At 42.1% G+C, this 14,483-nt stretch overlaps 1 protein-coding gene across 5 annotated transcripts in view; it reads right to left on the bottom strand.

Moving 5' to 3' along the window:
- Positions 1-14,483, bottom strand: part of RALGAPB (Ral GTPase activating protein non-catalytic subunit beta) — a 64,852-nt gene that overhangs the window by 46,713 nt on the left and 3,656 nt on the right. For 4 of the 5 annotated variants that reach the window (XM_087749482.1, XM_087749483.1, XM_087749484.1 and 1 more), the window contains exons 2-7: positions 11,095-11,307; positions 10,239-10,441; positions 5,741-5,904; positions 4,895-5,081; positions 1,609-1,740; positions 272-450 (exon numbers count right to left, since the gene is read on the bottom strand). In XM_087749482.1, the coding sequence (XP_087605608.1) occupies positions 272-450; positions 1,609-1,740; positions 4,895-5,081; positions 5,741-5,904; positions 10,239-10,441; positions 11,095-11,307 (1,078 nt within the window). Of the gene's footprint in view, positions 1-271; positions 451-1,608; positions 1,741-4,894; positions 5,082-5,740; positions 5,905-10,238; positions 10,442-11,094; positions 11,308-13,726; positions 14,012-14,483 lie in introns of all 5 variants that reach the window. The other variant, XM_087749487.1, reaches the window with a different exon arrangement.

Here is a 14,483-nt window from a genome sequence, read left to right as displayed (position 1 = left end):
GATGGCTGGATTTATTTTAGACTTCAGATTTATTTATTTGTTTTGCATTTGAAACTAAGGCCATCTACAACTTCATGCATTCAAATATTATCATTGTGTATACAGATAGTCATTTGAAAGTGATCTGAGGTCCCTTCCCTATCAATTCCAGGATATACTTGCAAATGATAACTTGTTATGGCTGTATTTATGGATAAGACAGATTTAAAGAGAATAAAATAATGATTAAGTTACTATTCCTAGCTATCCACAGGTAAGACAAAAGCATTACCTAGGAATGCATCCACTAAGCAGCTGATCCCGCGCATGGCACGAAAGAATATTTGAGGCAGATGTTTAAGGCAGGGGTACTGATTCAGTTCTTGAGTCATCCCACTCACATTCAGAAACTGCTCCTGAAATTTGGGGGTAGAGCTAATAATGGCTGGGTTACTCAAATCCACAGGATTACTGCACACAAAGAGAGCAAAATATATTTTAGTCAATTTAAGAACAGCTGTCAGGATTTAAAAATAGTTAAAGATGCAATAGTTTAAGGCATTTAAATAACAACAACACAAAACAGCATCCAACATCAATATATTTTTAGCTGTTACTCCATCACAGGAAATCAACTTCCTGGTTGTCTTCATTCCAAACATTACCCAAATACACTGAATAATTTTATTAAGATCCAATGAACCAGAGCAGACACTTGATAGAGTAATCCCATCGTTACAGTAAGATTAATTACTTATGAGGTCTTTTGAACTCAGTTTAAGAGGTCCTTACATTGTTAGAATTATTCTCAAAAGGTAAGCAATGAACTAAATATTGCCAGCAAGCAGTGACAAGAAAGGGAGTGGGTTGTAGAAGTTTGAGCAATTTTTCCTGACTGATATAAATCCTGTAATAGCAATTCCAGATTTGAAGAGTAGAGTACTTGGGACATTACTACCATGAATGAAGAAAAAGAACTAACTGAAAAGAAAAAAGCTGTTAAGGAATAGATTTTCAACAGTCCAACATTTATCCAGCTTTAATTAGTACATAACGTTTATATAAAAAGGTTATTATTCTGGCCATTCAGAACATTAATGCCATGCCATTCCCAAGAATCTTTAAAACCAAGCATGCCACTTGGTTCTGTTGTGTATTTGAGGAAGAGTAATGTGCATGTTAAAATTAACTGTCTGTGTTTCTATGAAGAAAGCTATAGATACACCCATTTTAAAAATAATCTTTTGTAGGTTAAATTTAACACCCCGGCAAATAAATGGAACCGGTATACATCTCTCAGAGCTATTGTTCTGCTTTTCCTGTTTGCTATCTCAGAGAAACAAAATTGTATTGAAGTCTTGTTTTTCAGATCCTCCAAAATGCCAAATAACTAAAAACTTTTTAATTAAATGAACCAGTTTACATTCTGAAAGAGTCAAAGAGTTCAGAGTTGAACAACCTACTCACAACCTTGCCCTGGACTGCTGCAGGGCCGCAGTACACAAGTCTCACACTTTATTCTATTTAGGCGCTTAATCTTAGTAATCTCCAGGGAAATTTTTCATTTGTTATGCAAATTTATAGAAACGATGCAAGAATATGAACAATGGATGGCTGTAATTACAATACCTCAGCATATGTAAAAAGCGAAACCAAGTTTGTGCAACGCACTCGTTATCCATTTCAGGGGGAATCAGACCAGCATCTTCATCGGGAATTTTAAATGGAGGAAATGAAGGTCCATATGTGAAACGCAGTAACCTAGAAAGCAAATCAGACAGATCTGTCATTCAGTTAATACTCCCCCAAAATTTAATAGTGCATTTGAGCCTCAAAGGTATCAGCAGTCCACAGGCGAGCCCACAAGCAACAACACAACATCCCAAGTTTTCCTAGAGATCCCTATTTTATACAATCATTTAGCCCTTTTAAAGTTTTGAAGGGCACACGCCTCGCAGCCTGCCCAAAGGTCCAACCAAATCAAAGAGCTGTTAAGGCCTAACACCCCACGGCAGCTCTCCCACCCGTTCAGCCAGGGGGGTTACCAGTTTACAGAGGTACATACATAACTGACGAGATGCTACACAAGAAAGGGGGGGGGGTGTGGAAAGAAGGAATTTAAGCCCTTATCCTCAAGGCTTTTTAGCTAAAGCGTCCAATAACACCAGGAAGTCACATCAGTTTACAGGTCTGAACTCCAAGTTACTGATGACTTACAATTTACACCAGCACACTGGGCAACACTCGATGCCATCTTACAAGCAGCACAGGATTTGCAATCCACAGAGTAGCAAGCTCTTCAAAAAAGATGCACTACGTTTTGCAGAAGCTGGGAGCTGCAGAACAGCAAAGAGCAAACCCACAGAGGGCTTCACAGCAATGCAATATCATGAGGATAATAGCTTAGATAAATGGAGATCTTTCTCTAGATGTGCTATAACTACCTGACGAGTCACCAATAAGCTTCACTGAGCCACTGCTGTCTTATTTGACCCCTGCTGGATCCCCAGCTTTGCAAACTTATAGATCAATTTCCCTGATGAACTTAATCTTGGTGTTCTCTAAAAAGATGCAAGAGATCAGAGTTGCACCTTCTCAATATCCTAGCATTCCCAGAAATCAGTTTTTTATCTTTCCCTAAGCTAAACCCACTTTTAGCACCATTTCTTGCTTCAGTTATTGCACCCTTATTTCTAAGCCAAGAGTTGCTTGTAATGGACAAGAAATGTCCCATTCATCATTGCCCACTCGTTCAGACACAGTTTTACAGAGATAAGGTAATTATAACTAGGAGAAACGGGAAGAGAGCAGAAGTCTACGGCTGACTCCTAAACCAAGACTTAAATAGGCTGAATTACCATCTTCCACTTCCCCCTGCACTGGGCACAACTAATGCAAAATACACGCAAAGTGTGTTTGGAATCACAGGCTATCATAGTAACTAGCTTGGATAGCAAAGCAAGTGATATTTAGGACACGAGGCCGCCTTCAAGTCCAAACCAGAAATACACACACCTGCACCAGGCAGTAACTGCTTTCCAGTACGCCACGCTGATGCCCCAGCACCCGTTTACATCTCGTGCCCCAGAGGCACCGCTCCATGGCAGGTTTTTGCTGAGGAATTACCTAGCTCTGACAAAGCCAGAAGTGTCTGGGCACACCCCATGCAAAGCCATGCCCCATCTCTCTGTTCTGCAGTAGACTGCACTACTTCACAATTCTCCCCTTAGGAGCTACAAGAAAGCAGTTTTTCAAGGAGCATGGCCGAATCTTAACTGAAATTTTCAAGAATGACTGAAAACAGAAATAAATTGCAATCCACACATCCAGGACAGTTAAAATAGACTTAAAGCACCCGAGATGGGTAAAAGAAGTATCTATTGGTATGGCAACACAAGTAAGACCCTAGTATCATCCTGCTATGAAGTCATAGCCATGGATACAGATTAACACTGCATATGTGTACAGACTTCCAAATATAATTTTCCATATGGTTTTGAGACATTTACTCTCAGCTTATTGCTAATAACCCAATTCAGAAAATCGTTTACTAAAACACCACTTTAACCGTTTGAAGCTGGAGCTTCATTAAAATATTAAAAGTGCAGTTTAAAATACCACTGAACTTAAAGTTAGCCTCAGAGGAGTTCAGCTTTCTACGTATTAGGCATAAACTAACATTACTGAACAGCAGACTGAAACATTACAGAAAAGCTGCAGATTACTATGCATCAACAGAACTAAGACTGTTAGTCAACAGTAGAAGATAAAGTGTGGGCATAGTGCACGAGAAGAACACCAACGCATGTTTTGAGACAGAGCTGTTCTTTTCAGACCAGTGAATCATAAAATATTTTCTGTTATGCAACGCTACATCTAATGAGCTAAAAATAGCTAAAGAAATAGCGTGGGAAATACACAGAACTTGTATTGCAGCTTTATTTCCCACAGGTTTAAAAAGTAGCTGCATAACCTGGGGGGCGGGAGGGGAATCTATCAACACTTGGAATTCTGACAGGTAATTCAAAAGCAAAATTTTTCAGAGTTAAAATAAACCCTTGCACAAAAGCATACTATTGGATTTTTCACAGTGCAGCAATTTTAACGCATCTTTGAACTTTCATAGAAATGGTTATTGATGTCTCAGGAGAGCTGGGAGGAGGAGACCCAGACCCCTGCTCCTCACCAGTTAATCTAGTTCTTTCCTCCAAGAGGCTGAGGTTTGTCCTGCAAAGGCTTCATACCACAAAGACCACAGTATTAAGGGTACCGAGACTCCCCTCACTGTTCAGGGCCTTCTACTACAGCCTAACCTCTCCCACAGCCCACGGATCCTCACTGTCCCCATGCCCAGCGAGGCTTGGTACAGCTCTCCTCTGATACTCCCTGGAGGAGAGTGCCACTGCTCAGAGGAGAGCCTGCAGCCTGCTGCTGGCCCATCGCATCCCCGCTACCAGCGCACAAGCGCCAGGCAGTTACAGCACAGCTTCAGATCCACAGGGCGGGAGAGGTGGAGTCCCAGAGTCACCTCAAACGCAGCAACATGCAGTAGGAACAAGCACCTAATAATTTTGGTGGTGGCTGCCATTAAACATAGACTATAATGCTACACTAATATTCATGACTCATTCTTCATGGGACACGATGAAGATTCACGGTGATGGAGACCAATATGCACACACTGTAAAGTGCTAAGTACCAGAGAGATGCTGAGCTTACACAATAACAGAGATGATTCAATTCAGATCTTCACTTGCAGAATGAAGACACACACACACAAACAATAAAAGCCAAGGATACTAGCAAGATCCCTCACTTTGTTTTGCATTCCACAAATAAGCAACTCCAGAGAAAAACATGTATAACCATGATCATCCCCATACACATCTGTTTATTTCCATGGGATTTCTCCTACCTGGAAGTAAGGGCACAGATGACCTTGCTCCACTGCTCAACTACTGCAGGGTGATGTCGCCAGTTGGCCACCATCTCTTTGGCAGTTTTCCAGTAAGGTGGTGTTGGAAAGCACCGTGTACAAGCTAGTAACCACACCTCAAACAGCACGCCGATTAATTTTTCGGCCAGATTCTCAGCAATGCCACCTTATAACAGAAATAAAGCATGCCTTTAGTGAGTATTCAATCTAAACAGCTTCAAATATCTTCCCAAGGAGATTTCAGTTTAAGTGCATAAAGATTCTTAAGTTCATTTGTTTTCCATCATTTTTTGTTTAAGAGTGATTCCTGGTTGCTTCCTACAGCCAATTAGCCTTTTTACAAGGCTAAACATAATGTATAAAGCCCAGCCAACATACATGTGTCACTAAGGGACACTGAGAATTCATTGATCTCAGGCTGTCTTCTATTGCACTCTATATTGATGCCTTTTTTTAAAAAAATAAGTATAAACTGACAATATTATTTTCCAGTAGGCAGGCCAAACAGCAAGACACATAGGGGTTTCAGTGAAACACATAGGGAACAACATCATCTGAAACCCTTCACCATGAACTGTTCCTGTACAGTCACTGTTCTGCAAAAATATGTTTAGGAGAACTCAGCTCCAAATCATTCTCAGTCTTTTCTGACAATGCTTTATTTCAGAGTAGAGTAGCAGAATCAGGAGTGAGCTGTTGCGCTTTGGTGGATACTAAGAGCTTTTAACAGGTGGAAACCCTGTTTCCATCCCCCTGGCAGCTCAAGATCAAGCAGAGCCAAAGGTTTTTCCAGTAATTGAACCACATGGGAAGCTGAACATGAACCTTGCACAGTTGGAGCTGCTAGAAGAGTGTCATTGATCTGAAGAAGAAATAACAACAAAACCTCCCAGGTTTCTCTTGCCATAATTGTCGATTCACGAGCCAGTTTCTGGACAGCTTTCAAAACCTGCAAGCACAGTCTAATCTGACTAGATCCTGGGTCTGGCCTGCAAGAGAAGAAAACAATACTTGAGTCTCTAAATGAGAACTATACAGTGATGCGTACAATAATCTGAACTTTGAGCAAATACAAGAGGAAACATCGATATTATTGAACGAGAGCCAAGAACACGAGCTAATATGCTTCTATGCACCCTAACTCCGTCTCTAAGCATTCTAACTCTGCCTTAATGAGTACAAGATGTACCGTAACATTCTTCTCTACATGACACAGAACCCACCGCCGTAGAGCGAACACTAACTGGAGCAAGCACAACCCATTATCCCAAAGGAATTTATCTTAGACCGAACAATGAGAGTGTAGTTGAGACATCACTAATTGTTACATACATAATTCAGAAGGAAAATGGCAAAATTAGGAGAAAATGTTGTTAGCAAACTAATTTAAATTCTTCCTAGTTCTCCCCTTGCTTCCATATGTAGATCCAACTCTTACCCCCAATTCCTTGGATTTAGAGAAAAAAAATAGTATAGAAGAGGGTCATTAAATAGGAAGATCAGACTAAAGGAAGAGGGGATAAGTAAGGAAGACAGGGAACAAGTTGATATTATCAAGGTTTTCCCTATAGTAACAACCCGTTCCACACTGCCACTGCTGAGTCACTCGACATGAAGTGTTCCAGAAGCAGCACAAAGCAGCATGCTCTCTTCCCATCAATTAGTTTGGACAAGGCAGAATGGGTACAAAAGAGTAACATGAAACGTTCTGGACAGTAACTGGGGACACTGGCAAACAAAGCTGAGGAAGCCTAAAAGCTTAAAGGGTGAAAGAGGAGATTAGAAATTAGAGCATGCAATATATGGAAGCCATATTTCAACTTGTAAGCCGTTTCCTCGTCCCTCCTACCACTTACTGAAAGGATGACCAAAAAAATCATAAAAATATTACCTTCCACTGGACTACTAAGTAGTATTACCAGATTCCTACCAAACATTTTCAATGTGGTATAACCCACAAGTCATGTTGCACGGTAAGCATCTTCAGAACATGCTGATCCACTAGATAGAGATCTGCTTTTCTTACAGAATAGTAGCTCGTGCTGAGATCACTTATTGACAGACAAGCTTTAAAAATACTATCAACTCTTATCTGGATAGAATAAATGTTGTCTTACAGTACTGGGAACAAGATTACAAAGAGACAAGATAATACCTAATGCAAAATTGCAGACTACTAGTCACAGTTCAGGCTTCAGTGGGTTGCCTGATGCTAGCACTAGATCCTAACAGATAGTCTCCATAGAACGAGAAAGCTTGGAACAAGTAAGCCCGGCCTTGGTTACAGCACTATTTTTTTGCCTAAGTGACAACAGAGCAGATACTTTAATCAAAAGATATCCTTAATCTTGATAGGCTTGAAGTTTCAAAGCCTGTTTCAAGACTTCTTTCCCCAATGATTTAAGGAATCTATACGAAGGGGGCTTACATGTAGGAGGTCCATATGCAAGACTACTAATGGGATACTTCTGAGCTAATCCGGTAAAGGCAACTCAAGTCCCCATCCATCTACCAGTTCCTCTCGTCCACAAAGTGAACTGAACAGCAAACTTTGGTTGCAGCATTTTGCAGACTCATGTCTAGATTTCTACAGAACCTGGCCTTTTCATTCCCACACTCCTTTGTGTGGGAATTGTTCTCATGATTTCATATGAGAAGCAGAAGTTACTACAAAGAAGTGTCTATGACACTTGGACAGTTGCGTGTTCCGTGGTCTCTCAAGCAATTCCAGACATTTTAGTTGCACAGACAACCCTGGTATCTACACCTCATCTCCTGGGGAGGCAACAGGAGAGAGTTCTCATATTTTCTTTCTGTGCTTCCAAGAGTTTGTGGCACTGAAACTTTATCTGACAGCAGTAACTACCACTGCTGCTTAAGTAATCTGCAAGGCTTCCTGAATATCGTGGGGTTGCTAGAGATGGAAATCCTGGGGGTTGCATGGGGACTGCTCAAATGCATCAAGGAAAGAAGTGTTCATTTCATCAGGTGGACAGAAGGTCGGTGCTGGAGGCAAGGATGCAAGCACCCTCTCTCTAGTCAGTCCGGCAGACTGAGGAAAGGCAACCTGACTGACCCATCTTTCACTGTTCGTATTTTTCAGCACCACACTATTTCAAGGACTGTACATGTAAACATTTGATTCAGCTGAGCATCCAAACTAGAATGATTTATAGACACCTGCTTTGTATTTGGTGTATGCATGTTCCTGAGATGCTATTTAAGTTGCACTGCTCACTTAAGGCTGCCACATTTCACGCCTCAACTATACATCCTCCTCAGGGTCTGAAACCCTCACCGCAACTCTCAGCCACCACTTTTAAGGCAGCCAAACCAACAGCTACATCGTTTCCAGAAAACCAGGATGAGGAAGGAAGCTATTTTAATCACAACCCTCCATAGGACATAGGCTTATAATAAAGGCTTAGTATTTACACCACAAGAACAGGAGATTTTTCCAGGAGATCGTTCAATGCAGGTTGCTACAAGAGCTCCTGGGTAAGTATTCTACAGGAGCCCACCAGCACCAGCACCCTGCATCAGTTGGTTAAAACCAGAAATTATTCTCCTCTTCGCCTCCACAGGCACACAAGAATACGAGCCTTTGCTTTCACTCAAGCAAGGTGTGCACAGCTCGGTTCTGCATATAATTTCCATTACAGAATGTCTTCCTGTTGCTGGAGTGAAATCTGAACACAGCTCCCTGGAGGACAAAACTTGAACTTTAAGTTCTTTTTCTTGAAAACAGAGTAGGGACTTGAACGTGAAGTGTTGACAGCAACAGCCATGAAAAACAGTGTTTCAGATACACCTCAGAGGCTTTTGAAAGAAAAACAATAGAATAGTTAGACTGGGGGGGGTGGGGGGGAGGAAGTGTTTAAAATAATGCTTTTCCAGCCCGCCCTGTCTCTGGATGTTAGTTATTTCACTCAGCAACCATCACATGCAGTCTACCACCCTGCATTGAGCTCCATCGACGAAGCTGGGAGAGAAGAAGGGTGGAAGGGCAGCGTGTGCCAACAGCATACAAGAAACAGGACTACTGAACTGCCTGCTACCAGGGCGCCTGGTGTGAAAAGCAGTCAAGGGATCATATCAAGAACTATTTAATGGACTAGTGAAGAATTCATTCTCTGCTCTGCCAAGGAAATAAAGGTTCCCAGACAGTAGACTATTTTGCATGTATTAAAGCTTAGAGACAACCTTCTGCAGAAGTCTAATCCAGAAGCGTGCTTTCCTCAGATTTCTGCTGTTGCCCTGACCATCCTTTAATGGGAATTAAAACACTTTTTTCAATACCAGTTAAGAGCAATGACAACTAAGGTTAAGTGGTAGACTTTGAAGCAATCAATAAATAGCAATGAATTCATCTGCATTTGTATGAGTTATTATTCAAAGCCCTTTATTAACAAAGCCTTCAGGTAAAGTTAAGTGATCCAAGTGCAGCAGAACACTTTGAAGGCCAGTTGCAGTGCTACATTATTAATACTGATAAAAGGAGATGATCTAGTACTTAGAGACATATACTAAACATTGATCTGAAGTCATTTCAGGTAGCTAACATTTAAGTACTGTTTCACAGGGCACCATTAAATAATCTCCTCTTACTTATCCTCTTACTTATCCTGCTGCTGTATTCAACAGCAGCAGGTAAACTTGTCATAAACGATGAACCAAGTACGATATTTGAGCACTCTGACAACACTACTTTGTCCAAGACCTAGAAGCATATGTATCTCAGCATTATCATCCAAGGATATCTTGTGTAACACCAGGTTGTCAGATAGCAAGCACTCCTCCGCAGGATTCTTTCAAAACTACCAGCAAAAGATGGTCAGCATAATTATGCCCATTTAACAGGCAATAAGATGCAGGCACAAAGCAGCCACTTACTGCAAGATCCTCCAACACATCAGAAATATGCTCAAGTCTTGAGTAAACAAAGCATGGGATTGCCATGATGTGCTCTTAGTTATCTCAGTTTTACACAATACCAAGCACATGGTCACAGTGATGCTATTTAACCTTTCCCCCCGCCCTCCCGTCATTAATAGAGATGGTTCTTCAAGCTCTTAGAACAGTAAACATTCAAGTCTATGAATGATCTGTAATTCTAATTACCTAAACAGAGCAGCAACAACTCAATTTGCTACTGAAAATTACAAAACGGGTTTGGAGAGAGACCTTCCTCCTAGCTTTGCAATGACAGCAGTCTTATTTTAATCAAGAGCCTCCACGGCTCACCAGGCCTCTTTGACAGGTTACCTGCCGACTATAGCTTCGAATTCCTGAGCCTCTTGAGTGTCCCAGCCCTAACACTCACCTCGGTACAAAGAGATTTTGGAGATGTTTGAGAATGCTTTGAACATAAAGGTTTGGTTCCTTAATAACTGGTAAAGGAATGGAGTCCTTAGGTAATACAAGAGCCATAATCCAATCTGTATATACATCGACACAGTATTTCACAGTATCGCCATCCAGAGGGAGGGTCAGTCCATAACAAACCACCTCCATAGTCCATTTTACCTAACCAAACACAAAGCAAAAGTTATTAGAAATAAATATTAGCAAGTAAACAATGGTCAGTGGACATTGGTCCTAACTCAACCAAATAACAGTAGTTATGTGGTACGGGCAACTCTCATATACTGCATGAAAACACCAAGTCATTAATTTGTATATCATGACATTACAGAGATTATGAATAAATGGCATATCTCTTTAGTCTAACCTGCCGAGAGAGCTCTTCAGAACACACAAGAGCTGATGTAAAGGAAGATTTTCAAATTCTAGTAAATATTTGTACTATACAAAGATTTTTTAAAAAGTCACATACTGTTGTTTTACAAATGAAGGTAATTAGAAAGGCTTTATGTGTTAACTGCTAAATTCCTTGGTTGTTGGTTTGGGGTTTTTGTGGTTTGTTTGGGGTTTTTTTGCTTTAGCCTGAACTTCCTGGTACAGTAGCTCAGATAAACACTTACTACTAGGTCATGAAGTACACTGTTGCTATGAACCAGCTGTTAATAGAAGCCTTATGTAGATTACTCACCTAAAAACATAGCACACTTCATAAAACTTGGACTATTAAAGAGAAAGAAATAAAAGAGGCTATAGAAAATCATTAAGTTGCCACTCGAGCATGAAGGAAACTACGATCTCTAAGGAAATGCACTTACTTCTTTGTCTGTTTTTAGTAAACTCTCACTTCCAACAGATGATGTAATTAAAGCTTGTGCAAGAGGACGCACCACTGCATTTGCCACTTCTCTCCCCACGTTTTCAGGATAGCTGTGAAGTACACTGGTATTACCCTGATCATTTTGAATGACAAGATGCAAGGATCTCCACTCTGAGTACATAGTGCCTCTATGCAACAATCCAAATAAAACCTGGGGGGGTAAGGAAGGAAAAAAAAGACATAGTTAGTAGAAACGTCTATGACATGAGTTACCAAAACTGAGGTTGTTTGCCATGATACAGACCCTTGAAAATACAAGATGCGTGTGTCCATGTCATACATTTGAAGACCTAGAAGAGATTCCAACAGCTGTTTTTCAACCTTAATATTTTTTTTTTATTATTGCTGTGAGCTTGGCTTCTTTTTTTAGAAGATTACAGTAGGGGACTACAGTAGGGGACCAGCTAGTTAGGGACTAGCAGCCCATTTGAGACACTTAAACTTAATTAGGTATGCCCTAATGCATTTCAAATCCTTGTAAAGTCAATATACAGTCACAGTCACTCCCTAAGCTAGATTTGTCCCAAAGGTTCAGGACAGAAAAGCCACTAGAAAATTTCCCAGATAGCACTCTCTGAACCAGACAGGAGAAGCACAGAGTTCTTTCAACAACGCTCCCAGCACAACTGCACATGTGCATTCTCCCTTACTGCAGATAAAGCCAGCTCAGGGACTCAAGCTGCCAGTGAACTAACCATGTTTTTGCAGTGGTGGGTTTTGAGGGGTTTTTTTTGGCATTGTTGTGAAACCGCAACCAAGAGAGGCGGATTAGAAGCAGCAAAAGTTAAGCTATGCTTCCACAGTCACTCTCAGCCAGCATTTGCCCAGAAGCACGGCAGGGTACACCCTTCTGCCCCGAGAGCAGTGGATCGTGCTGCAGCATCAGCACATACACAGCACCTACCTGCTGTACAGAAACAAGCTTGGGAGCCCGGCCAGAGCAAGCAGCCCCAGGCCACAGGCAGGCACGGTGTGACGAGGCCAGCACCTAGTCACAGGACTGCCGTCCAGTCTCACCGGGCAGTACTGGGCAGCTCAAGGAGATCCGCCATGAGCTGCCAGTTTTGATCTACACATCAAAACATTCAGAAAGTTAAGCCAACACAAATGTTTTGTCAGCTGAGACAGTTTTTAGCTGGATCAAGATCTGATCTAACTCAGTTGAGATGAACATCTGTGCCAACACAAAAGAGCAGCGAGCACACGTGGCTGAGAGGGGTGGCAGAAGCATCCATCCATCCCTTCTGGCAGTAGCAGGCTTTTGTACCCACTCACGACAACACTAAAACTGCTGCTTAAGCAGGTGATACCACAGCAGCCTAAGCCGTCAGAATCGGGACTGCGCTATCTCCCTCTTTCCTCCTCTCCCACCAACATCGGCAGTCTTTTGTTAGTTATCTGAACCAGCCAACCACGGGAACAATAAAAAAAAAAGGAAAACAGGGTTGGCACAGGAGAAAAGCAAGGCGTGTTCAACAGCCACAGCTTAGATCAGCTTAAGCTGTCATGAACGGCACCCCGAGGATCGTTCGCCAACTACACTTAGCTGGCACATTTTGGAATCCAGTTAGTTACACAAGGAATGTTTTGAATGCCTCCCTTAGACATTCCTTGGCCCAAAACCAAACAAGAGACTAGGCCTGGAAATACACCTTCCTAGGGACAAGCCACCATTTAAACAGGTCTGCCTATTTAGCTGACTTCCCCAAGTGTTTATTTACACCCAAAACCTACGTAAGACGCCTGATGATTCCCTTCAAGGGAGAAGGAAAGGTAAGGCAGCAAAATCTTGGTTTTCCAAACTACATCCTTCCTGGTTTAAGGCAGCAATCACGTGTGCTCATCTGACAGCAAATTAATCAGAGCAGCCGCAGCCTGCAGGAAGCATATCCTCTCCATCCTTTAGGCATTTTCTCTCCTCTGGGGGCCATGGCAGGGGGAATGCGCGTGCCACTGCAGTCAAAACCCTTCGGCTTCGAGGAAAACAACAATTCCAAGACACTAGCTCTTGGGACACGGGGAAGTCACAACAAAAGAACAAACAAAAAACCCCAAATGAACATGACCCACAATCCTTAGTGACGGCTTCAGTCACTGCTTAACTTATTATATGGGTTTCCCTACCACTACCTTTTCCTCTTTCTTCATATGCTATAGCCACTGGGCCTTTTCATCTTCCCCTTTCTGTCCCAGCTGAACACTGCCTTAGTCTCCAGCTTGTGTTTGGAGTGGAAGAAGGGACAGAAGTGAAATATCATCCACTTTGCAAGCTTTCCCCTTCCCCTCTCAGGCCCACAGCACTGCCTCTGCCCCCAGAGCAGCGTGCCCCTTCGCCCAGCTTTGCTGCTCACTGCAAGGGAAGGGCAAAGGCACTCTCCATCCCTCCCATTTGACACTCGAGTTCATTACAGAAGCACGTAACACCATTTGAGGAGCGTTGGTTTAAGTAAACTGATTTCAACTGATAAAGCAGCATGTACTTTCCATTGCCACACTCCAGCTGAAGGACTGGCAGTTAACAGCTCATGGCAGGAGCTTATCAGCATGCTGATAACTGCAAGCACACTTACTGTGGCTGCCCTTACACCAGAACAGGGTTCTCAGAAGCATGGCAGTGTTGCACAGCACAAGCAAATTGTAGGCAGCGCCTGTGTAGGAGCTTTCTCATCTAGAAGACAAAAGCCATCAGAGGAAAAGGATTCCCAAATCCTGCTGCATTTGGGAAAACCCTCATTGCCCTAGGCAAGGCAATGGGAGGATGCAAGCGCCTGCCTTCGTGCGGCTCCCTGCCGTGCTGAAGTGAAGATGCAAAGCTGTTTTGGGTGACCCTTCCACACTTCTGAGAGGATTGACATCTGTAACAGATAAAGGATAGATATAATACGCCAGGGTTAAAAGAGGTTTAGCAGCAGGACAGAGTAACCAAAACCTCTGGTGCCACATACACCCAGACTGCTGCTTGACCTTCATACATAAATTTAATGGTCAAATCTGTATCTTACTAACATTCAAGACTTCCTTTGGTCTTGCCATAAAAGAAATCTTCTATTAGTCATATCAATATACAAGGAATACTGAAACAAGTAATTGCTTCACATGTGGAATCCTTTTGAGGCGGCATTTCCTAGGGTATTGATTTATTTGCCCCCTACATTTAAAGTAAGAAGGTTTTTATTTGCAAGGACTAGAAGTCACTTTTCATTAAGACTCCACTTCAGCTGCCATTGGAATAGGAAATTGGTGCCATCTGTTAGGACTGGGGTATAGCTAAACCCATCTACTCTGCAGCTGCTTATAACGGGACGCAAGTTTAAAAAGGCTGGTAAG

This window comes from Nipponia nippon, unplaced genomic scaffold, assembly GCF_047370975.1.
Source record: "Nipponia nippon isolate SJK-2023a ecotype South Korea unplaced genomic scaffold, ASM4737097v1 scaffold_13, whole genome shotgun sequence".
NCBI classification, from domain to species: domain Eukaryota; kingdom Metazoa; phylum Chordata; class Aves; order Pelecaniformes; family Threskiornithidae; genus Nipponia; species Nipponia nippon.
This window is presented reverse-complemented; position numbering and strand designations above follow the sequence as displayed.